The sequence below is a fragment of the Poecile atricapillus genome, chromosome 5 (assembly GCF_030490865.1).
Source record: "Poecile atricapillus isolate bPoeAtr1 chromosome 5, bPoeAtr1.hap1, whole genome shotgun sequence".
NCBI lineage: Eukaryota > Metazoa > Chordata > Aves > Passeriformes > Paridae > Poecile > Poecile atricapillus.
This window is the reverse complement of record NC_081253.1, coordinates 38,724,056-38,750,499: the sequence shown is the minus strand read 5'-3', so window position 1 is coordinate 38,750,499 and position 26,444 is coordinate 38,724,056. Positions and strand designations below refer to the sequence as shown.

At 43.5% G+C, this 26,444-nt stretch overlaps 1 protein-coding gene across 7 annotated transcripts in view; it reads left to right on the top strand.

The window, feature by feature from the left end:
- The window catches only part of AGAP1 (ArfGAP with GTPase domain, ankyrin repeat and PH domain 1), a 308,994-nt gene that overhangs the window by 226,804 nt on the left and 55,746 nt on the right, over positions 1–26,444 (top strand). For all 7 annotated transcript variants that reach the window (XM_058839370.1, XM_058839369.1, XM_058839368.1 and 4 more), the window contains one exon: positions 1,074–1,235. In XM_058839370.1, the coding sequence (XP_058695353.1) occupies positions 1,074–1,235 (162 nt within the window). The remainder of the gene's footprint in view (positions 1–1,073; positions 1,236–26,444) is intronic.

The window sequence follows — 26,444 nt, the reverse complement described above, 5'->3', positions numbered from 1 at the left end:
GGTAATTTAACTATGCCAAAAAAAATCAAAAGCTATTTTTTTAATAATCATTGGCTTGGTATTTTTCTGACATATGAAGTTAAATGCACTCCTGTTATTACACTTAAGCTTTGTAATAAGGATTTTTATTCTTTTCCCTGTGTCTGCTATTCTGAAACCAATCATCAAGTATTTAACCCCAAAAGGCCATCATGGGAATGTATTTGCTGAATATCTGTCTAGGAGATTTTAAGGATATGGCACATAAATGCAGTCCTGATACTGCACTAAGGTGCAATATGGTATTTAAGCAAGGTTCTGGAAATGGCTTCGCTTTCCATAATAGCAAGTACTTTCCTTTAAGTGTAGGTTTTATGTGGAATTTTATAATTAAAATCCAAACCAAGCCAGTAATTAAACAAAAATCATATTACCAACCTTGGGGGGAAATCCTGGATTAAGGTTACTTGAGTATTTACTGTGTGGAAGGACCCAGTTCTTAAAATTGTTGGAGTTAATAAAGCAGGAAACTGAAGAGGGTGTAACGTGGGATTATTTCTTTTCCTTGGGAGCAGGTAGGAAGTGACCCTTTATCACACCATTATTACCTGTACCAGGTGTACACTATTTTCCTGCCTTTATTGCCTTCACTGCCTTTTCAGTGTGTGTCTGTCTGATATTAATGACAGCAGAGAACATCCAGGGGATGCAGGGGTAGCTCTGTTTGTGTATTAAAATGTCCAAGTGTTACACAAATTAATTTGAGGCTAGGTAAGATCTTTGGAGGAAGGAGCAATTTGAAGCAATAAAGTGCTTTCCCTTTGTTTTTGTGTGTTCCAGCAGACCTGCTCCTAAAATTGATGCTGAGTTCTGTTAATCTAACAGGACTTGACTCAGCACTTCAGCCAAGTTGGGGTTTTTTTGTACCTTTTTGAACAAAATGATGGCTATTGCTTGGAGAATCTCCTGAAAGAGCTCAAGAACGTATCTGCGAACAGCCAGGGGTTATAGCTCGGATTCTAACAATCAATTCATTTCAATCTCACAGCATTTTCATTTTTCTCCCTTTTTTTTCTCTCCTCCCCCAACTGCAGACACGGGCCTGGGAGATTCAGTGTGTTCCAGCCCCAGCATATCCAGTACCACCAGCCCCAAACTGGACCCCCCTCCTTCCCCCCACGCCAACAGAAAGAAGCACCGCCGGAAGAAAAGCACAAGCAACTTCAAAGCTGATGGGATCTCGGGCACAGCTGAAGGTAGGTTTCAAAAAAAAAATATAAATCAAGCCTGGAATTTGAAAATGCCATTCCAAAGAGTGTTGTTAGCTCAGCTACAGCCTTGGCTCTGAATGCACAAGGGAAGGGGAATTGTGAGAAATTAGAGACTGAGCTTGTAATGATGGAGCTGAACCGTTTGAGGCATCACAGTGGTGAATTCTGCTGCCTGAAATGTGTTTAGAGCCTTTTTTTTTTTTTTTTTTTTTTTTTTTAAATAAATCAGAGTCCCCAAGTTAATATGGAGCCATCATTAGGTGTTGAGGTAAGGAAGAGGCACACTTGGAAGGTTAACAAGGAGGAAGAATTCAGGTTCACTCCATAGCCCACAGATCACATCAGAACGTGGGTATTTTTTTCAGTATTATTAAATCTTGTGTTATCACATCTCCTTAGGCACATCCTGAGCTCTAGAATGGCCAACACTTCTGATGCCTCTCATTGTTTGAATATTCACCTGCTCATGGAAAGCTTGTGTTATTTGAGGATAAAAAGGAAAAGGGGAGAGTTTAAATGTTTGGGTTCTTTTTTTTTTTTTTTTTATGAGCCAGAAAGCAAAAGCCAAAAAGAACTTCTTTTTCTCCCTTAGTTTAGCTTACTATTTCCACACTGCTGTAGCTGTTCAATGCCCTTCTGAAGGGGTAACAATGTGTACAGGAGCCAGATATGATATAAAACATGCTTGCAGCTTTAGAAAAGAAGAAAAGAAACATGCTAGGATTCAACCAAAAGAGCTCCAGAAAAAAAAAAGATGAACAAGGGTGGTTGGAGGGCTCAGAAACTGGGGAGTCAACACATAAGGAGAGATGAAAAAGGGAGACAATGGAATAACATTGTGGGAAAAGGGGAGTGTTGAGTAAGAAAAAGATGTGGTTGTAAGCATGGGAGAGTAAAAAACAGCTAATTCAGTATCAAAGAATGTTGGAACAAGTTCTGAAAAAAGGCTGACAATTGCAGACAGCTGAAGAGACATTAAAAATAGATGTGATAATAGTATACAACTGAGAAGGGGCATGTTAACTACTACTTAGTCATCCTTATTTTCCATTTATTTAATTTCTCAATTGCACTTCTATCACATCCGGAATTTATTTCCCCAGCTATCTATACAAATCCTTTTTTAAAAACCCATCAGCTTTTTTTTCATAACAGCTCCTGTTGTGTTCTCTTTCCAGTCATTTAACTATCTTTGCTGTTAGTTTCCCCCCCTAGTTTATGGCCCAAAGCCAAATTTTAGTTCAACCTTTCATTTTTAATTTGTCCTTTTTTTTTCCTTTTTCTTTTAAAGAAGCCCTTTTACACCACTTATTTTCATACCTCAATGGCAAATTACAGAGGGGATTTTTCAGAGCATTCACCATTGGCCCAAGAATATTTTGTTGAAGTCAATATGAATCAAGACCAGCTGGATATCGAGAGCCTTTGAAAAATCTCTTTCTGAGCAGCTAATAGGTGTATGTTTTCTTTCTCCTGGGGAGATTTATTTTCACAAGGCACTGGAGCTGGAGCCTGTGTGGTCCTGGGCAGTAGGCACAGACCAAGAGGGAGCAGTGGGGGGTTTGCAGTTGGGTCTCTTGTCCCTGGTGTCACTGTTCTGACTGCAGAGTCCGTCCTTCATCCTCCTCGCTTTCCTCTTCTCCTCTTCTTCCACCGTGTTAGCTGAAATCCTCTTGCATTAGTCAACAAAATTGTCCCCTCTCCTAGAAATGGGATCACTGTGCTTCCAGAAGGGCAAGAAGTTGTTAGCCAGCAGCAGCTCAGTAACACACAGGGAGCCTTAAAGGGAGCAGAATCATTGAGGATGGAAAAGCCCTCTGGGATCATCGAGTCCAACCATTCCCCCAGCACTGCCAAGCCCACCACTAATCCACATCCCCAAGTGCCACATACACACAAATGCCAAATCCTCCTGGCATGAGGACTCCACCACTGCCCTGGGCAGCTGTGCCAGGGCTGGACAACCCTTTCTCTGAAGAAATTTTCCCCAATATCCAACCTGAGCCCAGCCTGAGGCTGTTCCCTCTCCTCCTGTCCCTGTTCCCTGGGAGCAGAGCCTCCCCCGGCTGTCCCCTCCTGTCAGGGACTGTGCAGAGCCAGAAGGGCCCCCTGAGCCTCCTTTTCTCCAGGTTGAGCCCCTTTCCCAGCTCCCTCAGCCTCTCCTGGTGCTCCAGCCCCTTCCCCAGCTCCATTCCCTTCCCTGGACATGTTCCAACAGTGCCAACACCTCCTGTTACAGTGTTCAGACCTCTGCATGATCCTATCAGCTTCCTTTGACTTGACTTCCATCCACTTGTCTTCTGAGGTGAGCACCCTGTTCTGTTTGGGACTTGCCAGTTGTGTCTCAGGAGGGCCTCAGTGGTTGTTAAATTTTGTAATTTTACAACATCTCTTCTCAAGCACAACCCTGCTGTTGAAAAGCAGCACTTTGGCCACAAGAGCAGAATCAGGAGTTTCCATGCAGGGCTCTGGGCACCCCAGAGCTCTGGGCATCCTTCAGCAGACAGCTAATCTTGCTGGTCCTTGAATCCCTGGCAGGGCTGGGAGGGGATGGCTGACAGCGAGGACAGGCAGCCTCGTCTGTCAGCGGGAGCTGAAGGAGAAGGCAATGAGGCGTGCTCGAGCTGCCTGTCCTTTTAGGAGAAGGGCGTCTCACAAAGAGTAATAGTGGTTGTACATTGCCATTAAGGACGTCCTAGCGAGACTCAAAAAGGCTGAAGGGGCTGCTCTTCCCAAATCCTGGCAGCCTTTGCATTTTCTGGGACTTGTGTTGGTGCAAGGCAGAATCACTGAATCGTTCAGGTTGGAAAAGGTCTCGAAGATCCTCGAGTCCAGCCAGGTTCAGGCTGTTCTGGGTATTTTCTCCAAGCTGTTGAATGTCAGAGAAGCTCAGGCTGGATCTCAGGGACAGGTTCTTGCCCCAGAGGGTGCTGGCACTGCCCAGGCTCCCCAGGGAATGGGCACAGCCCCGAGGCTGCCAGAGCTCCAGGAGAGTTTGGACAATGCTCTCAGGGATGCCCAGGGTGGGAGTGTTGAGGTGTCTGTGCAGGGACAGGAGTTGGATCAGTGATCCTTGTGGGTCCTTTGCAACTCTGGATACTCAATGTTTCTATGATTTCCACATCTGTCTTGCACTTCAAAGCAGTTTTCAGTTCCAGTTATTTCCTTATTCTTCAGCACTTGGCTACAAATCTGCCCAGCGACCTAAAAGATTCCCTTGGGGATTTTTCTTCCCCCACCACAACGTAGATTTGCACCCTCAGAGGATTACTGCACTTTTGAAGACCCCCAAATCCAAATTAGGCCATCAAAGATGATGTTCTGGGAGATGTGCAGGTGACTTGCTGCAAATGAGCTCCCAAAATCTGTGGTGGTAACTGTGGGAGAACCGTGTCTCCATTCCTCCCTTCCTTCTGGAAATCCTGGGCTCCATGTGCAGAGGAGGAGGAGGAGGATGATGATCCTCCTGCAGTCGCTGTTCTCAGGCAGGTACAATGGATCAGAGTTAAATGGTGTGGGTAACTCTAGATTTCGTGTTGCCTTCCTTTGGCTCCAGGCATGTTTCAAGTGTCAGCTTTCAAACAGCAATTCTGGGTTCCTTCATTTTCGTCTGCACCAAAGCTGAGGTGTTCAATGAGGTTTAAATCTGGTCTTCAGCAAACTCGAGCATTTTTACTGCACTTTGCAGGGCTTTTTTTCCCTCCTTGAACGTGCCTGCTTTGATCATTGACCTCTGCCCAAGTATTCAGATATCACGATGATGGACACTGAGCTCAGGGTGGTTCACCAATTCCAAGGACTGATGCTCATCCCTTTTATGCCCTTCCATAAAGGTCATGCTGATTCTTCTCTCTCCACACTATCTGCACATGCACAGCCCTCTCTTTCTGGGATGGGTTCTTTCATCTCCCTTGGTTTATCTTTCTGCAGCTTTTCTGAGACAATGCTCACAGCAACAGAAATGCTAAAGCACCTGCGCTGCACTTGGACGAAAATTAAAATTAAAATCGATTCCTATTTCAGAAAATCAGATTCTTATGAATTTTATTTTTTTTTTTCCAGCGCAGCAAAACCCAGGGAGAAGTTTTTCAGTTCTCTGTGCAGAACTTGTCACTGAAAAAAAATCCTTCGATGTTTTTGAGGGTAGCAGCAGGAATGCTTACATTAGGCAAGGTGCCAGCAACCAGCAGTTTTTTTCCCACCATGCTGCCTGAAGTTGCTCGGAGCAGGATTAGACAGAGCTGTGTTTCAAAGAGGAATGGCTGCTCAGAGCCTCATCTGTTTGGGTCCCCTTGTGCTGCTGCACTTTCTGCAACAGCCTGGGATAATAGGAAAGCTTTTCAGCTGGAAAACAAGCAGAAAAATTAAAAAGCTTTCTTGAAAATATTCTTCACAGAAAGATCTTTGCCAGTGTTTATTTTTCTTACTCTTGTTAAGTTTTAAGGCTTTATGGCTGTGCCAGCTTGAGCCTGCCTCCCCTCCATCCATCACTGGGATTTTAGGAAAGCCCCAGGCTGCCTTTCAGCATAGGGATCATCCCTGCTCTCCAAGTTTTTCATTATCAGATCTGGCCAGTGGGGCCAGCACAATCACATCCAGTGGGATGGGCACATCCTCTCCCTCCCTCAGGGGGACCATAGGATCATGGAATGGGCTGGGTTAGAAGGGACCTTAAATCCCATCCATTCCACCCCTGGGGTGGGACATGGCCAGGGACACTTCCACTGTCCCAGGTTGTTCCAAGCCCTGTCCAACCTGGTCTTGGACACTTCCAGAGATCCAGGTGTAGCCACAGCTTCTCTGGGCACCCTGTGCCAGGGCCTGCCCACCCTGCCAGGGAAGGATTTCATCTCCTCTCTCAGCATCCTGGGGCAGAACCCCCCAAGCTCCGCGTGCGTGCGCGCAGGTGGAGCTGGGAAACGGTGCTTGAGGAGCAGGACATGTGACCAGCAACTTCAGGCAGACTTTCCAAACTCTCTGAAATCCATGTTCCTCTTCATCATTTGTTTCTAAAGAAGTTTTTGAAGGACAAAGAAGGACCTTTTGTGTTTCTTCTCAGAACTGTTTTCTTAACACAAAGGTATTTGTTCTCTGCCCCTTGTGCAGTAATTGCTTTTCCTGGTGCTTCACTGCTCTGTGCAGTCCAGACCCAACTCCAGGTTCACACTTTCTGGCTTTTAGCTAAAGGATGAACCCCAGTTCACTAAGAAATCTTTTTCTTTTTCTTTTTTTTCTGGGGTAAACTGGTAAAAGTATTTTAAAAACCCTTGTTTTTTAAGAGCACATGTGTTTTGTGTCACTGAGTGTTGAAAATGAGCCCTAGGTAAGTGGGATATTAAAATATATTAGTTTGTTTTCTGTGGATGGAAGAACAAGGTTTAGTGAGACTTCTCATTTGTTCTTTTAGCAATAAGCACAACTATCAGTGCTTTCAGCTGGTGTCTCCCTGTGGCCCTTTCAGCCACCCCACAGCCAGAATGGTGAGGTGAACTGGGGAAATGCAGTTCCCTGTATAACACCTGAAATTTTGATTTTTAAAGTGGATAAATCAGAAGCGATACAGAGGGTCACTGAGATGTGTGGAAAACCTGTGGGCATTTCCCCTGCAGTCTCCCTCCCTAAGCTTTCCTCAGCATCTTGGTGATTTACCTGCTGGCATCGTACCCTGAGGTGATTGAAACGTTCTTGGCACCACATTGTGGTGTCCTCCACACAATTTTAACATACATTTCCTTAGGTGCAGAGGTTAGGAAATGTGGTGGCCACACTGAACTAAAAAAATTCTATTTTTTTGAGCATTTAAAAAAAAAAAGGTCATTTGGGATTTTTGGAAGTTTTATGGAAACAACTCAAGGAGCAGAAGTGGTATTGTTAATGCTAATATTTATCATAGACTGTATTAAGCACCATGATGAGGGAGGGTATTTTTACTTGCTGCTCTTAGATAGATATTTAATTTATTTTTTTTGGCTTTTTATGGTCTGGAAGAAATCTTCTGACATTGTCAGAGGACAGCATGTTCACAAACCTTTCCAGCACAAAAAGCCCCAGCATCGTCACTGCCTTTTCTCTGAAATGTAATATCTTGACCTGCAGCTGCAGCAAGGGCAAAACCACTCACCTATTAAAGAGTTTATAACCTTTGGAATCGAATCCATTGGATGTCGAGGTCCTTGGATGGATTGTGTTGCTTGAAGTGATGCCCAGAACTAAGCTGCCACCAAAACTTCTTCAAGTAAAAGGTGTTCAGAGTCCATCAGAGGATAATTAAGTGTACAGCAAACAGGTGTTGTCCATGTAGGAGCACCACAAAAGTTATTCCTGGTGATCTTGCCATCCTAATTATTTCAGCTGGTCACTATAAATTAGCTATCAATAATTACAGCCTGCTGTGTAAATGCTATTGGGGTTCAGCAACAACACAAAGTCTGGGGAGGAATCGAGAGGGGAAAACAGTAACTCCATAATAATTTCCTGCTTGCCCTTTTTTTTTTATCTTAAGCTTTTCCCTTCTAGAAAATAAATACATAAATATAAAATTTAAAATCCCAGTGCAGACCCCAATCACACAGAAGAGGAGTATATTCCCATCCTGTCGTGCAGTATTTCTGTGCATCTTCTGATAAAAGGTTTAGGGACAGCAGGTTTTGCTTCTATTTCTGGTCTCTTTAAGTGCCTGAAGTTTTAGGAAGTAAATGTTCATAGTTTCAAAAAATATTCGGGGCTTAAAGAGAGAAGGATACAAAGGTGGCATTTTGACTGCAATGCTGAATGAAGAGAAGAAGCATTTATTTGGAACTGGAGGGATTGGCAGGATAAGCAGATTACTGGGAAGGTTGGGGGGTTTTGAACGGGTTTGTAATCCATTTAGGGTTACTGCTGAATTCTCTTCACCCGTAGTTTGTTGGTCATCGTGTCATTTGTGGGGTCTTCCTGTACATGAAACATTTCACAGGAATTGCAGCAAATAACATTTTGCTGAATTTCTTACTGGACCCAAAAAAAAGGAAACCCACTTCCTAAACCTGGAGTTTGATGAGTTTGCTTTCAGTGAGATTGTAGGAATGTGTTAAGTATTTGCATCCTTATTTTGTGGATTATCTCGGAAGAGTTGCAAGCCTCCTCTGACCAACTATTCTCTGCTCCAGCTGCTTTTTAGGAAACAATTTCTTTCAGTACCTCCCAAAACAAAGCAGGTCTTAGGGTTTAGTTGGCATTAAAAATGAGCAAAATAGCTAGCTGTGTTTTTCCTGCCTGCAAGAGAACTTCAAAAGGAAAACCCAGCAGTGTGTGCCCATATCTGTTGTCCGTAATGCCAGACGCTTGTTTGAGCATCTGTGAGTTTATCACCTCTCCCTGTCAAAACACTCCTGGGCTCTAATTCCACTCATCAGCTGTGACTTCATCCACAGGAAGCTCAGTCCTGGCTGAGGGCTGTGCACCCAGGGGAAGCAGGAGGGCAGAAATTAATAAAACCAGCCCGAATCTTCAGAGCCTAGCTTTCAACCAAGGCAGAAAGGTCACTTGTTGGGAATCCTCGAGCCTCGGCTGCCACAGCCTCCCTGACATGAAAGGGTTGCTGCTGAAAGACACTTAAGTTGATGCTGAGGAGTGAAAGACAAGGGAGGTGAAGCTCATCTATTGTTTTAACCTACTTCATTGCAGGCTAAACAAGTTGAAAGATTCCTGCTTCCCTTCAGAAGCCGGGGTCGGGAGAGGCGGCCGGTTCCGCCTACCTGGTTGAAAGGAAAAGCGTCGCAGTGGTGGTCAGCAGGAAAAGGGGATTCTGGAAAGGATGAGGCCTGGGATGAATTGGTGATGGTTGCACACACTGGCACATCTGGAGAGTGAGGGAACGACAGCACTTTGATTTTATTTTCTACGTTTCCCTAAAAAATTAGTCCCTCTTTGAGCTCTGTGACAGCAGAAGGGCTCGCTGTGTATCCAGTGCCACACTGGGATTTGGCCTGATTTTTTGGGGGAAGGAAGAAGTTTTGAGTAGCTTTGTAACTGATTCACAACAAGTGACACCTTGGCATTTCACTGGCTTTGAGTAATCAGTGTCCTCAGCAATGTGCTGGCAGCTTGACACAGAGACCTTGGTGATGAGAACGGTTCCTGATGTCCACCAGGTGATGTTTGCAAGGTAGCAATGAGTGTTTGTAAAATGTTAGTCCTGCTAGAGAAGTTGGTAGTTCAGTTCTTTAAATAAGAATGTCTGTTCTGCGAGTGCCTTCCTGTTTTTCTGGAGTGTAGGGCATTTCCATGATGAACCTGTCTACCTAAATTAAAATATCATAGAATTAGGTGACCATGTATTATAAAGCTACAGCCAGTGAAAAGGCTAAAATCAGGTAACTGTGCTCAGTATAACTTTGTCCTCCTGTTCCCACTGGCCTCTCGAGGCAAAGTGTCACAATTTCAATAAACAGGGTCTTTTGGTGTAGAAGGAAGATTTTGTTTTTGAAGGGTGCCTCAAAATTCATCAGCTTGTTGGAACTGAGCTCCCAGTGGGAAACAGCATCCTTTAAAGAGTGGAAATAATTCCCTTCAGAAGCCCTGGCTGTGAGGTTTGCCATGGATAGCTCAGTCCTGGAGTTCAAGGGGGATTGTGTCAGGTCTGATTTACCCAAGGCTTATTAAACATATCAGCTCTTGGCTGATAAGAACTCATAATCAAGAGGTACACACAGAAAAATTACAGGCTGTTAATTCTTTTTTAGTTGCAAATCCCCACATTTTAGTCAATTATGGATTTAGTAACAACCTGTAGATGAAGAAAGATTTACCTGTAGATCAAGAAATATTTTTGCCACTTATTGTTTTGATTTTTATCAAAGTGTTTGTGATGTCTTTTAAAAAACATGTCCAAAACTGAGGAGAGTGGCGATAAATATGAACAGTTTTACTAAATACATGGCTGAATGTGCATATACTGGCTGCAGGCTGAAAGAGTAAGTTCAGGTCAGATGTTGGGAAGGAATTCTCCCCTTGAGGGTGGACAGGCCCTGGCACAGGGTACCCAGAGAAGCTGTGGCTGACTCTGGATCCTTGGAAGTGCCCGAGGTTAGACACGGGCTTGGAGCAGCCTGGGACAGTGAAAGGTGTCTCTGCCCTTGGCAGGGAAGGAACAAGATGAGCTTTGAGGTCCCTTCCAACCCAAACAATTCTGGGATTCTGTGGACATGGAGTCTCTTCATGCAATGGTGATGTTCAAAGGGTAGGTTTGAGGAGCAGTCTCCCAGTGTTTGAAAGGGAACAAATCCGTGAGGATGGGGTTCTCCATAGGGAACACCAAGTGGAGAATGCTGTGGTACAGGATTTAATCTGCTGGAGATGGTGGGAGGTGCCAGGCCTGGAGGAGGTGATGGAGGTGCTGTAGGTGGGAGTTGCTGGAGATGTGGGCAGATGTGTTTTCCTCCTCTTAAGCAATTTTCCCATCACTGGAGCCTTGTCCAGTTAAAAACCACAACTGGAGCCACTCTAGTTCCCATGCTCTGTGGTATTGATGCCATCCCTGTAACAGCAGTGCTGAGCTCTTTATTTCCAGCTCCTGGCCAGTCAGTCATTTCAAACCTGTGTTGTTTTGTCAAGTTTTAAGCCTTAAATCAGCTGAAGTCCCTGCTGTAGATCCACGTGCCCTGTGTGAGGTTTCAGCGCTGAGCTTGCTGTTATGTTTATTTTATATCCTGTGCTTTAATCTCCTGTTTTCTGTCCCTCCACCTTTCTCTTTACAGACCAGTTACTTGTGATAGATGTTATGCATCATATGTGGTGTGTAACTCCAGGAAGCAGTAGGTAAAAAGGGAAACTTGAACAGGCCTCATCACTGACATTTTCCACCAGTTCTCCCCACCCCCGACTCTAAAAAAGAAAAAAAAAAAAATTAATAAAGGTTTCTTTTGTGAGCGTGAGCTGGAGAAAATTGGCCATTTGTCTGTGAGGTAATAGGCTTTGGGATAATATGAAAATCTATCAAATGATTAAATTCAATGACATTAAATCACAATTCATGAAAGGAGAATACTGCACAGTTTAATTCTATTTAATTTTTGAGGGGGGAAAAGAAAAAGCCCTTAAAAAAAAAAAAAAAAATTTTGTTTGAGTTTCTCTTAAGCTGATTTCTCTGTGCTCTTTCTTAAAAGTGCCTTTCTAGTTGCCACACAGTGATGTGATCATTATCTGTCACCTCGTCGCCTTGCTGCCTCAACACGCAGTAAAATACAAAAAAAAAAAAGAGGGAGAGGGGGGGAAAAAAAAAAAAAAAAGGAAGACCAGAGGAGCTTGTGAAGTATGACTTCCTATCCCAAGACTCATTGCCTGCGATTCGTAGCGCTTGACAGTAATGATCTTATTACAGTACTCTGGACCTTGAAGAGATTTCATGAGGAGAGCGCGAGGACGAGGCTCCGTGTAATCAAGTGGCGCTGAATATTCCACGCGGTTTTGATCACACACTGATTGGGCACAGTTTTAGCCCATCTTCCAGTCAATTATGCATGGCCCCTCGTGCTCCTGTGATAGTCAGAAACATTGATGGCTGTTGTCTGGGGGTAGGGGCGAGGCTGGCAGCCAGCCAGGGGTTTGAAGTGCAGTCATTCCGGGAGAAGTGCTTTTTAGTTGGAATTGATTACCTTTCTTTGGGTTTTTGCTTAATGGCAAAACTGTATTGGAGAGGGCTTCAGGTGAAAAATGGCCGTATTAGCCATTTAGAGTAGCTGAACTCCTAGTCAATTTTTCGCTTTCCCCTGTTTCCATCTAATTTATATTTAATGATGTACCGTTTGATAATATTTGAGATATTTCATTTCCAGTTGCTGCTGAGCACACATGTTGAGCACATGTTAAATGACAGCAGATCAGCATTCAGGTTTTAGGAATTAATCCAGTTTAACCTCCAGGCTGCCAGAACACGTCTATTTTGGCAGCTGTGCCGGGAAACATCGGGATTGTCTGCGAGAGGTACGAGGCTGACGTTCCCAAGCAAAGCCAGGGCTGTTTTTATCCCGTAATGAGGATAAATCCGTGTGCTTTAAAAGAAGCAAAAGGTCGGTGGCTGGGTCCTTCATTTAGATTCTCGTGTCTCAGAGGCTGATTAGGCTGCTGTTTATCTCTTCCCCTATGAAAACGTCACATCTTCCTTCGTTCAGACGCCTTCAAATGAAAATAAAATCATTAAAGCCGTGCCTATCGAACTCCAGGCACCAGAGGAGGAAATACTTAATTGTCAGTGATGCTTCTTGTTCAGTGCCACCCCTCTGGTTTCTCACATTTGAATATCCTGCAATTCCTAGTTTTTGGATGCATGTGTGGTTCAAAGAGATGGGAGTAGGACTTTATACTAAGCTGGAGTACAATGCTGTATTATCTGTGCATCAAATGAAGAGCTTATGTTTGGAATGTGCTGTGATAGGGGATGGAAAAATGCAATTAAAATGCTCCAGTATCACCCCAGATTTTTATTTCCATTAATCAATATAATTTTTCTCCACCTGCCTGAAATTCTTGCAGTTCTGCAGGCTCCCAGCCTTTCCTGGAGGTGTTTCTGCCACTAAATGCCTCCCTCATGGTACTGCCCCTCTTCCACTGCTTTCCTTTTATTTGGATTGTGGGTGGTTTTTTTCCCTAAAACTAAGCTCAAATTGACCAGTTCCACCCCTAAAAAAGCAGCTTTTCATTAATTTTTTTTTTTTTTTTTTGGAGGATTCTTTAAATTCTTTAAATCAGTTCTCACCTCCCACATAGGGGTCAGACCAGAATTCCCAGCAAAAAAATGTCATCTTGGGTTTTGCTCTTTGAAACAGAGCTGATGGGTTTTGTTCCAATAAATTTGGGTTCAGCTATTGTCTGAAATTCTAGATCCTGGTTTGGGGGGAATTTGTGCCTGTTTTGTAGTTACATTTTACTGCTTCCAGGCAGCTCAGAAGAGCTATGAGGATCTCTTTTTTCCCCCTTCCTTTGGAAGAGAAGCTCCTCTGAGTCCGTATTTGCTGAGCTGTGTGTGCTCATCCCTGTGCCAGCAGCCAGGGATGTTTGACTCTGGGGCCTCTCGGTGCATCTTTACTGCCCAAATCATAATAAACCTGAAGGGCAGCTAGAAACATTCCATCTTGTCTCCATCAGGGAGGTAAAATCCTTGGAGAGGTAAACTTTTCAAGGGGAGAAATTCTCCCTTGTTGGTTCTGTTGGGATTTTCTTGCAGCGTGGGCTCTGGTGTTTGAGCCCAAACGTGCTCACCCGAGGGCTGGGAAGAGGCGGTCATGGATCGGATTCCATGGTGACAAAGAGACATCACCAGCTCTGTGAGGCTCCCTGAATCCCAGCAAATCTCCCATTGGAGTGGGACTCAGGGATGTGGGGAACATCTGTGGGCTTTTTTCCAAAGATGATGGTTTTTAGGTTTGGATTGTCGCCGGGGAGGCTTCACGCGATGAGAGGCGCTGTGGCCTTGCCGGCCCCATGTCCTCCTTGGGCTTTCCAGGCCGGCATTGACGTGGCTTTGGCTCCTTCCCCACTGCTCCAAATCCCTCTCCTCAATCCAGGGAGGACGAGCTGCACTCTCTGGTGATGGATGACAAAGCAAAGCTGGAGTGTTTCTGCCTCTGCTTCGTTTGGCAAGGAATTGGCAGCTCCAAGACTCTTTCTGTTCCCTCTTCTTTCTGCTTCCCACAGCTCTTCCCTTTGGGACTTCAACAACAGTGTTGCAGTGGTCCTGCAAGCTTTTCAAGGAGAAAACAGTTTTTAAAAAAGGATATTTTATTTTTTAAATCCTCATTTGAAAGTTGTTAGTAGTGCTGGCTGGTTTGTGACCATCGTAAACACTGAGATGATGCTTTGTAGTGGCAAACAAAACAAAACAAAAGGGATCCAGCACATTTCCAGACAACTTGAATGCTTTAACCAACATATTCATACATAAAAGGGCAGTTCATGGTTTGCTTAACCTTAAAATTGGAAGCAATATTATTACTTTGGGCTCAGCATCAGCATTGTCACACACATAATCACTTTTTGGTTGGCTGGCCACCGTTCGGTGCATGGCTCGGAATGGGCAGTCAGAAATAACTGCTTGCTTTTTTTGTTGTAAATAAACACCATTTTATGGTGAGATCTTGTGTTTATCACACAAGAATGACCCAGCAATCTGAGCCTAGGAAGGTGGATGTAGGGAAGGAAGTCTGGCAATACTTACCCAGTGACTAATGTACATTTTTGTCCCAAAACTAAGCTCTCATCCATGGTAATTGTTCCCATTTGGAGATCTCTAAAATATCTAAAATATCACCGAGGATTCCTGAAAAATAATTTTCAGGAAGACCCCACTTGCCAAGCAACATACCTGAGTTTCATGGAATACTTAAGAGGCCTCAGTGTTTAATTAAATTAGAGAAAACCTAATTGTAATAAATCATAGACTAATATGTGCTTAATATTTTTAATAATAAGGTAAAATGTAAGTTAATGCTCACCAGATTACCTAAAGACTCTGGTGTGAGGATCCATAGTGATTACAAGGAGAATGTGAAAATTGATTAATTTTTAGTGATTTGTCAGCTGCAATCTTTATTTCTCAGTCTCTCTGTGTACAATTAGACACCAGTTTGTCCAGGCAAACTCATTAATAATTAGGTCACCACTGCTAATGGTTAAACTTTGGATCCCAGATGTGGAGTGAGAGGCTGAGCCTTGGTAATGTGTGGAGGAATGGAATGTACTGGAATGATGGGGAGGTTTCCCTCTGTGGAAGTGGAAACCTGGGCTTCAATTTATGGTGTGATGTTAAAATTTATTTTATTTTATTTATTTATTTTATTTTATTTTATTTTATTTTATTTTATTTTATTTTATTTTATTTTATTTTATTTTATTTTATTTTATTTTATTTTACCTTACTTTATTTTACTTTATTTTACTTTATTTTATTTTTAAGGGTGTACTAACAGAGCAGGTCTGCATAGAATCCCAGAGTCACAGAACATCAGGATCTGCTGCTATAAAATTCCATATACCCAAGTTTTTAAGTGCAGCAGTGTCATTTATTGCTAAGTAAAGAGTGCAGGATATGCCCAGAGCTGTTATGACGTGAAAAAATAACTGTGGAGGAGGTTGGAAATAGGTCTTTGCTTTTCTCTTAAACATATTGATGATTACCTGCTGCCTTTAGTAATAAAAATATCAATACAGCTCATCATTCTTTCTTTAAGTTGTGGATATTATTGAAGAACTATTCCCAGGGGAACAGCTGACAACACTTTGGAAATACTTGTAAATAATCCATTAATAATGGACTCCTGAATCATGAATAATCTGTCCATAATGAACCTTGCTGCTTCCCCACAGAGCTCTTCTTTCTTTTTTTCCTTTTTTTCTTTTTTTTTTTTTTGCCAGGAATAGTTTTTTTAGTCTTTTGATTTCCTCCACAGCCTCTGAGTGGAGGAGATGTTCCTTTTAGATATCATCAGGCCCCATAATTTGTCATAATCCTACTCAATGGCTCGTCTAAAAAATGTGAAGGGATGCTGTCAGGGTTGTTAGGCACAAAGTTGAACCTGCAACACTTGTGGTAAAAAAAAAAAAGCAGAAAAGATTGACACAGACTGTCCCCCAGAGCCAGAATAAAATGCAGAATGGTTTTCTGAGCAGCAAAGGAAGGTAGCACTTTGAATTTCTTTGAGTGTCTGCTTGTCAGAATTGTGCTGGGCTTTGGTCCTGCTTGGAGGAGGATGTTGAATATATAAATATACAAATATACAAGGAACATTCAGAGGATTCTTGTTCCTTCCAGTTATCCTTCCAGAGAGAAGTAGATCATGGAGACCCTGTGAAATACAGAGGAGTTTTGTCATTTCAAGGCAATGCCACACTCATCCATGTAGGAATTGTCACCTCTTAGTCCCTACTGGGTGCTCACTTTTTGCTGGCTCTGTCCTATCACATCAACTCCAGTTTGATGGACAAATTCAAAGTGAATTTTTTTTAATCATCTCCTTTTTTTTCCTCCTCCTACAAAGCTTTGTGGAAAGAGGTGATGGAGATTTTAATCTGCAAATAAAAGGTGGCAGACACCTGTGTGATTGGTAGTTTTAGTCAGAAGTCCAGCCACTTTAGCAAGGGGGTGGGAGGGATGGACTAGGCTGAAATGAGAACTGTGGGAATGCTGAGAGGTGGAGTAGAAGAAATTCCCTCCAAGTGCCTGTTTCTGTCCCAGCTGTCCATCTCTGGGGACAGGTTTCATTATTTCCCCTCCATTTTTTGGGGTGAATCTGCTTCCCTGTGCCACACCAATCAATAATCAATGAGGTTCTCCTCTTTACCCCTTACAGTAACTTTGGAGCACAAATTGATTACTCACAATTTTTCAGCACACCCAGCTTATTCCCATTCCAAGCAGGAAAAGCTGACTGGATTTGCCACAGCATTTTTACAGGTTTTGTGTCCTCTCAGTGACAATACAGTTCAGCTGGGGACAACATTCTGTCACTCTGGGGGAACCGAGGAGTGCAGGGTCTGACCGATAACTCCGATTTTCCCATCAGCTTTTGATTGCACCTTGTTTTACCTGGTTATTTCATGCTCATTTTCTTTACCAAACCCATTTGTCCTTGCCCTCCAAGCCAGTCCAGATATGCCCACTGAAGGAAATAATCTGTATCAACCTTTATTATATTTGATTGCTCAGCTTTTTGGCAGTGGGTTTGTATTAGTGTGTTGTGGGGGGTTTGTGCCATTTCTGTACCTGCAAGTTAACTCCACTGGAAAGCTCATGTAATTTTGAAGGGATCTTGTAGCAGTGGGAATGTTGCAGAGAATTGGAAAAACCAAAAAAAGGATATTATGCCTGTAGTTGAAAGGAAGGAAGGAAGGGATCCTGAATAATCTGTGTATTATTTAACCTCTTACTGATCCTCTGTGAAATCCTGGGAAGGCTGATATGGGATATGGATAGAAAGCATTTTCCATTGGCAAAGTAACAGAGTTGTCCAAGTCTCTGACAGGAGATTGTCAGGGAATAAAAAGCTGAGCAATTTTTAATGCCACATTGTCACAAGTATCTTTCAAGAGCAAATACACTGTGTTAGACCTGAGATCACAAGAAGCAGTTGTGAATGGGGATTTTTTTCCTTGCTTCCCGTGATATCAATCATCCTTATACTCCATCTGCATTTCTCCTGCTACTGGGAGTGCAGCCTGTAGGATTTTTAACACTCCAGAGATCTTTTAGGCCTTCTGAAGAAAATTCTTGCTGCTTGTAGTTTATCAGGTGCTCTTATCCCCCTCTCCTCTGAATGTTCTCCTGTGTGCAAAAGGAGCTCTTGTCTTTCTGTGGCCAACCCAGAGATTCCTCTGCTGGGGCTTTGTGTTCTCTGTCCAGGTTTAGATGGGATATTGGAAAGAAATCCTTTCCTGGGAGGGTGGGGAGGGCACAGGGTGCCCAGAGAAGCTGGGGCTGCCCCTGGATCCCTGGAAGTGTCCAAGGCCAGGTGCTTGGAGCACCCAGGGATAGTGGAAGGTGTCCCTGCCCATGGCAGGGGATGACATGATTTTTATAGACATGGAAATTATTTTTTTTAAATGAGATAAATGGCAGATTTGGGGTGAAAAGCTGAAAAGTAACCCAAAAGAATAATGCAGCCTCGTGGAAGCTCAGCACACTGAGGGGTTTGCTGCATTTGAAGGAGTAGCTTGATAAAATAGGTTTGACTTCTGCAGGGAGCAGGATGTTGCTGATACAAGCAATGAGATAAAGCTGCTGTTGATGTGCTGCTTGTAAATTTAAAACTCCATTCATTTCTCAAGAGACAGAAATCCTGGCCTGGTCTGCCTCAAAAGCAGCCCTGTCCCTCTCTCCCAGCTGAGGGCAGGATGGGATTTGCAGTGCACAGTGATAACACTCAGCAACACAACAGCCTTGACAGCTGTGGGTGATGCTGCAGTTTGGCTTTGGCCATCAGGAGAAATCCATGAAGGATTTGGAGCCTTGTGAAGTCATTAAAGCCTCACTGGGATTGATGATTTCGTCTCTGTGCTGGAGGAGATCTCCTGAGCTGCACCTTCCTGCTTTTATCAGGGTACTCCTTTAAAAATATTTATTTTTATTTAAAAATAAAATCCATGGGTGAATTGATTTGGGGCTCAGCCTTGATCAAATGCCAGCGTTCAGCCCCTCATGCCGGCGTGGCTGTGTTGTTAGCGGGGCCCCACGATTTGGATCCTCCAGCAGGAGCTGCCACATCCGAGGTGGAGGTGTGTGGAGATTAACTGGTGCCTGTCCAACCATTTGTCACACAAATAACAGTGCTAGTGGAGTGAAATACTATAAATCATTTTTTTCCAGGATTGAAACCTTTTATCAGGTGTGTCACTTCCATTATTCAATAAGCGATTAGTAACAGGCGTTGTGGTTGAGCCAGTTAGTGGTTAACAACTGGGAGCTGTGTCTTGTAAGGGAGCCTGTGACACCAGCAGCTGATGTAAATTCAGGATTTAATATTTATCTTCACAGGCCAAATGCAGTTGTTGCTCAGGGTTTTGCTGGAAAGGTGAAAGGCAGCACGACTTTGGTGCGAATCAGTTCATGGCTTGATCCCTCAGCCATGCGGTGTTTGTGTGGGCCCTGCCTAACATGTTCAAAATATGCAAAATAACAAATCCCATCCTCCTTTTCCTGGCTTCATTCCAGAGCTAACCACAGCAGCTCCCCAGGGATTTCCAGCAACCACAGCTTTTGAAAAAAAAAAAAAGTCAAATTACAAAAGTCAAATTACAACCTTTGTGTAAGAGCAGCCACAACCCTGAGCTGGATGGATTTGTGCAAAGATCTGAGCAGATGCAAATCACAAACATCTTCAGCTTCATGGTTTTACATTTTTCACTGGTGTTGTGCAAATTAACATCAAATCTGAGGAGTCCCACCCAACACAGCCATAGGTGATGGCAACTTCTTGTGAGTGAAGCCCTTGGAAATGCAATCTGTGGAGAGGAGACAAAATGTTGTCTCTGGCCTTGGAAAGAATTTTTATGTTCCCGCTGGGTGTCTCAGTACTTAATTTCTCCCTGGGAAGAGGCCTGGGTTAAGACTCCTTCCCCAAAGGGATTGAGACCTGTGCAGTGAGTTTGGGAAGATAAATTGGGAAGTTTGTAAGCTTCTCGTGAAAATTCTGTGCTGCTTTGTCCCATTGCTGGCTTGGAGGTGGCTGTTCATTGTGCAGGTTCTGAGGAGTTCTAAAATGCAGATGAATAGATTTATCCTAAAATGGTTTGGTTTGGTTTGGATTAGAGGGGATTTTAAAGCCCATCCAGTTTCACCCCCTGCCACAGGGACACCTTCCACTATCCCAGGCTGCTCCAAGCCCCAATGTCCCACCTGGCCTTGGACACTGCCAGGGATCCAGGGGCAGCCACAGCTTCTCTGGGCACCCTGTGCCAGGGCCTGCCCACCCTGCCAGCCAGGAAAGGATTTCTTCCCAGTATCCCAGTTTCCCTCTGGCTGTTTTAAGCCATTCCCCCTTGTCCTGTCCCATTTCTTGTTAACACAGCAAGTTTGTGGGTGTTGTGGGTGCACTACTGGGTAGGAACTTCTACCAAACTCAGCATTCCAGGGAACCCCCCATGCTCAGGTTGTCCTCCTTGTACTGAAGGACCCAACATCTGCAGGTCTGTGTTTTCCAGTTTAGCCAAGACAAGGAACTGGAAGTCTCCTTCTCTGTCAGTGCAGGGTGATGCAGAAGCTCAGGCAAAAGGGGAGATGGTCATAAAGGTCTTTTCCAGCCTAAATGATTCTGTGGTGGCCTTCCTGTCTTAGCATGATCATTCAGGTTTATAGAGAAATAATCATCACAGGTGGCTGAGCACTTTGTAGGGAAAGGTCTTGACACAATAAATCTCCAACCAGGGTTTTTCCAGTGAGGAATCCCTGCTTCCATATGAGAAGCTGCACCACAAGCAGAGCAACATTAACATCTAACATGGCAGGCTGGCTCCTGCTTATTTTCAGTGATGAAAATTCACAAAGAATTCATGTTTATGTTATATACACACATATATGAGGTTCGTATGTTGTGTGCCTCAGTTTTTATCTACCTAGTGTGAACTTACCTTTTGCTGTAGGGTGGATGATGGGGATTAAAGGTGAGCAAAATGGGAGATGGTAACAGCAATTCTGATTTCTCTTCAGTAGTTTACATTTCAGAGTAAGTCAAAGCTGTGATATCAAAGTGACACTGATGCCTAGCCTGGGCATTGGGAAAATCAAATTCTTCATCACTTGTATCTACAAAAAATCTCCAGGAAATGAGAGCTGGAAGAATTTCATAAACATTGGTGCTCCCTGGGTCCCAGCTCAGTCTTGACTTGCTTCCTATAAGACACCTTGGCAGTTCTCTGGATTTTTCCCCCAGATTCTGCTCCTCTTCAGCTGCCCCATGCTGTGCTTTTTCCTGATCTCCTTGCAGATGCAGTGAGGGGTTTTAGTGCAGGTGCATTTCACGGTGCAGGATTGTTCTTGCAGGGAGGCTGCACTGGGTGAACCCTTCCAGCCCAAGCTGTTCCCTGACAATGGCAGCTTTGCCAGGAAGGCTCTCAAAGCCTGGTTTTGATGTCCCATCGAGCAGGGTTTGTTGTCACAGGTGCCACTCCCTCCAGGTGCAGTGTCCCTGGGTGTCCCCTTTGATCCTGGAGTCACCTTTGGCTGCAGGGTGCAGAGCTGGGAGGGGCTGGTGTCCAGTGCCACCCCAGGTGCTGCTGTCACCTGAGCTCCCGGGATGCTGGTGACAATCATGAGACTGACCCCAGGATCAGGATCATTGGATAGAAATGTGAATATCTTTGAAATTCCAGAGGGTCCAATATCTTGGATCAGATAGAACAGGCTGCTCAGGGAAGTGGTGGAGTCTCCATTCCTGGAAGTGTTCAGAAAATGAATATTGGTGGCACTTTGCTGTTGGGCTTTGTGGCGTTTGGTGAAACGTTGGACTTGATAATCTTGGAGGTCTTTTCCAGCCTTTGTGAAATCTAATTCTGTAGCCAAGGAAAAAAAAAAGGAATTCTGTAAATTCTGTACAACAGAAAAAGTATAATAGGAGTTCATATTTAGGGTTGAGGCTCAGATGTAATGGCACAAACAGCTCTGTTATAAATCAAAAATAAGCCAGGGTGCACTGTACACTCCTGGATAGCTCTGGTAATTAATGCCTGATCATTACATGTTATTATAGTCACATTTCCAGCTGTAAAACACGTGAGAAAAGCAATGGAATGGAGTCAGAAGCTCTGCTTGTTCACTCACCTGGAGTAAATTAATAAGGATTTCTTGCAGTAAAAATATTAAAATGCATTTAAGACAAATTTTTAGTAAACACATTTTGGGGGGAGTTGTTTTACATTTGAATTACTAGAGTGGGGCAGCTGGGGTTTACAGCAAACTGTCATATAGCATTAAAAGTGAAAAAAATCAGTGATGATCTTGACAAATCCCATTTTGTCAGGGAAATATTTTTTTTTTTTTTTCCTCTGCAGGAAAATCTCTTATGGTTGTTTTGTGGGGTTTTTTAGGCCAGATGTGGACAAAAAAGCGGTGGCAGGGTGACAAACTGATTTTCCTTAATTCCATAATAGCTCAGCTGGCCTGGTGAAGTCAACCAAAATTGGAGGAGCTAACCTTAGGAATGCTCCCAGCCAAGGGCTTGTTTGGCAGAGCTGGAGCTGGGTCTGGTGATCACAGCCAAGCCACTCCAACCCCGTTAGATAGCAGGAGTCAGAGTCATTAAATAATTATACCTTTGATTAGCTGCTTTAACTGTTCATTGCCTTTGAAATATGATAGTATAATTGAAAGCTTTTATTAAAAGACAATTTTTCTAGGTGGTTGAAAAGGATTTTTTTTGTGTGTGTGTGTAGAAAAGCCATAATTTTCTGCTTCGGATAATGAAAAACTGAGAAAAATGTTTCCAATTACCATTTCCTTTTTGTCAATTGGAATCTTGTATGTTTATAGTGTATTGGAAAGGCACTGAAATCATTCAGTGAGTCCTTTACCTACTGCAGAAGTTTGGGTGGAGAAATATCACAGGAGGGGAGGAAAGAAAAAGAACTAAAAACATTTTTTAGTAATGTTTAATTAAAGTAACTTTTTTCCCCTGTCACCAGCGGAAGTATGAATGTGTTTTCATTTTTTTCCCCCTTCATTTGAAATGTTCAAAGCTGAAGAGAAGCCAAATGTAATTAACTATTAATATGATTTGAAGTATTACTTTTAGAGTGTTTTGTGGGTTTAAAATAGAGCATGGGAAAGGATTTCTGTTGCAGAGGAAAGAGGGTTTTTTGGTCCAGATGTACAATTTTAGTTGTGTTTGGGAAAATTTCTATAACTCAGCACTTTTCTTAATTTGCTTTACATCAGCTTGTTTTTTCTGAGTGTTCTGGAGTCCAAAAAAGGGACTGTAAGAGCTGTTGCCATATGAAATATCTCCTGTCTCCCCATTTTTTTGGTCTTTTGGCACATATGTCCTGATAATCCCTCCTGCTCCAAATGTTGGGAAACTTTAGAGTCACATTCAAGTGTTTTAAGACAGGTTCATTGTGGAAATCTGGTTTAGTAAATAGAAAAATATTTATCATCCCTTCCCCTGGCAGGGGTTGGAACCCAGATGGTTTTTAAGGTGCCATCCAACCCAAACCATTTTATGAGTCTGTATTTTGTATACGACCCATGCACTTTGTGGCATTTCTAAATTATAAAATTTAGTGTTGGGCAGATGTTGAAATGCAGTGTACCCAGTTCATTTTACTTAGAAATACATATTTATGTATAGAGCTATATTAGATAGGCCTGGGGTTTGTTTTGAGGTTTTTTTAACCCTTTTTTGAGGAATTTTTGTCATTTCTGCTTTCACATAGGGTGAGACAATGTCAAGCCCCTTCACAGTCGCAGGGACAAATTTGCATGATCTGAGAATGCCCTGAGCTGCATCTTAATGAAACCATTTCAACCCTCTGACCAAAGAGCAGGGTCTGCTTGGACAAGTTGCTGCCCAAGAGGAAAGCAAACTCCCCAGCCTGCCCCTGGTGTAACCACACGTGCTGCAGGAAAACTTGAGGAAGAGCAGGGGCAGGGCTGAAGTTTATCCCAAAATATTCAGCTTTGCCTTCCCTCCAGCTCTTATAAATCAATTTTCCTGGGCAAATGTCACGCAGGTGTTACCTGGAGGAGCTCCCCTGGCCTGTGCTGTGGGAGGAGGATTTTCCTCAGGATTTTCCTCAGCTCCTGCTGGGTGTTTGGTTGCTGCACACCCAGAGCAGAGCAGCGTTGCTGGGGTGCCTGGCCGGTGTTGTTTCAGTCACACGGGCTCAGGGAAGCACATCCCTTCCCCCAGCCTAGGTGCAGAGATCCTATTATTTCTGATAATTGATGCTGAGGGCTGTGGCGTGCCTCATTTAATCAGCACTGCTCAGCACACTCCAGGGATGTAATTCATGCAGCCTTCCACCTCCAACATGGCTGGTGAGCCTCGGACACGCAGCCGAGCGGCCACGGCAGCTTTTAATCAGCGCTGAGGAGTGTTTATCTCATCAGCAAAGAGCAGAGGTGGCATTAGCACATCTGGAATGCCTCACTGCAGCACTGCAGGCAGGTTTGCAGGGTTAGACTGTACATGTGGACACTCTCCCAGGAATAAAAGCGTGTTTCTGCGTATCAAAATGTCAAAAAGAACTGTATTGGAGTGGGTTGAAAAGGGTTAATGCGGTGTTTTGTTGACTGTAATATCCTGAGCATCCTTAGAGAGCTTCCCAGGTAACAAAAAGATGTGTCCTCAGATCACACTTGGGTTTAAGCCCTTCCTACAAACACCCCCTGCTTTTGGAAATAATGCTATGTGATCACAGTGGTAGTAAACGTATTTACTACAGACTAATCAAAACTAGGCAGGACAAGCAGATTCATTAGCAGAGAATAAATAGCAGCCCTATTAAAGAAAGCAAACACAGAAATTCTGTCTGTTAGGGGCTGCTCACAGCTGTAAAGTTATTGCCTGAGCAAATACAAAGAGAGGTGGTAATTGGGAGTGATTAAGTTTAATTGATTCCCAGTTCCTCCATATCTTAACAAAAGGCTGTCCTGAAGCCTCATATACCAATATACCTCTTCTCACTCTGAGATGTGCAGGTGGAAAAGCTCCTTTTACACAAATTGGGATAGTGCAGCTCACAGGGAGCACTCAGAAGGGTCAGCACAGGGATGATCTGTGTCCCCAGATCCAGCTGGATGTCCTGCCCAAGCTGCAGCTGCCACCACCACTGTGCTCAGGGACAAGGAAAACTTTTCCTCTGAAAGGTGCTCAGGCATCAGAACAGGTGCTCAGGGCAGTGCTGGGTCACCATCCCTGGAGGTGTTCAAAATCAGAGTAAATGTGGCATTTTCTGGTGTGGCTTAGTGGCCATGGTGGCGTTTCTTGAGATGTTGGGCTTGATGGGGCACCCTGGACCATCAGTATCCCAGGAACAATACTGTTTGCCACTTCAGTCAAAGTTAAATTCAATACTGGGAAGTTGTTAACTTCATTCCAGATGTTCGAGAAAGCTGCTCTGGGTTTTTTTTTCCTGGAATCTCTAGTTAGAAACACCTCTTGGTGAAGAAAACACACTTCCAGAAACTTCTTCAAACTCAATCTGCCTTAAAGATTTTTTTTTTCATTGGGGTCTTGTGCTGTTAGATAATGAAGTATTTCTTATATCATTTTATTGGTAACCAAGTTGGGGTTTATTTAATTAAGCATATATATGATATAGAAAATAGATCTGGATAATAAACACAGATGTAGATATATAGGGAGATCTAGATGATATGGGTGTAGATTATAGAGAGATATAGATATAGATGATATGAATATAGATATAGATGATACAGATATGGATATGGATAAAGATATGGATATAGATGTAGATATGGATATAGATATAGATATAGATATGGATATAGATATAGATATGGATATAGATATAGATATGGATATGGATATCTCTGGAGCTGGCAACAAGAGCTTTTGTTGGGTTAACTTTGGGACCAGGAAGTGAACCCAGAGCAGACAAACTGAATATCCTGGGAAATAATTCAAAGACAAAGCAGGCAGATAATAAGCTGCAGGGCCTGTTCCAGCAGTTGTGGGTAACACCAGTGTGTAATTCCAGAGGCAGGCAGGGTAGGATGGCTCTGCTCTCCCTGGCACATCAATCACCCTGCAGAGGCTTTGCTTTGCAGTGTCCAAACCCTTATTGAATCCTCAAAGGCAGGAGAGCACCTGGAGGAAGCAGGCAGGAGCCTAATCGATGCTAAAGGATGCACGTGGATGGATCAGGAGCTCAGCATCTCTGTGGATAAAGTCCATTTGTTTAAAGGGAAGGGAAAGGCCTGACACTCAACACATTAAAATGGATTATTTCATCAATAGGTTAATAGAAAAGCAGGCTGCAGGTTCACTCCTGCTCGCACAAACGTGCCATTAAAGTGTGAAAAATGGGAAAGACACTGGGAAAGGGTCTCTGTGCACTGGAGACCATCTTCCCTTTCAGAGGGGTGCCAAACCTCGATTTTGCCTATTTATATGTAAATGTTTCAGAGGAAAAACAAGTTTTCTGCAGGGCAATTGTGCCTCTCTAGTGTGGAGACTTCTTAAATAGGCCTTCAAATGAAGGGGTTTTTCCAGCTTGAAGGATGCACCCAATGAAGGCACTTTAGGATTTGATGATGTCACTCAGAATCCAGTCCTCATTTTCTGTATGGAGCATTAAAGCCTGCAGATGGCTTTATTCAAATCATACCTAGCTTAAGTCAGGGAGTTTAGGCAGTGCTCTTCCAGCTTTAATTCCTCTGCTGGAAATGGAGCTTTTTGTTAAAGCCTGGAATGACTTGGTGTTCCTTTTCCCTGGGAGCAGCTGTTTGATCCGAGTTCTGTGGGGCATTGCAGAAACTCCCTCATAAATATCGATGGAAATTTTTAAAATTCTCATTTCCTGGTCCTGGCTGTGTTTTGGGGTGTTGATGACATCCTAAAGAGTGAGGGACATCTGTGGTGGGAGGGAGAAGGCTCTGAGGTCCCTTAGAAGACTTTTGAGTCCAACCACCAACTCAGTACCATCATGTTCACCCCTAAACCCTGTCCCACATCCAAATGTCATTTACACACTCCCAGACATGGTAAT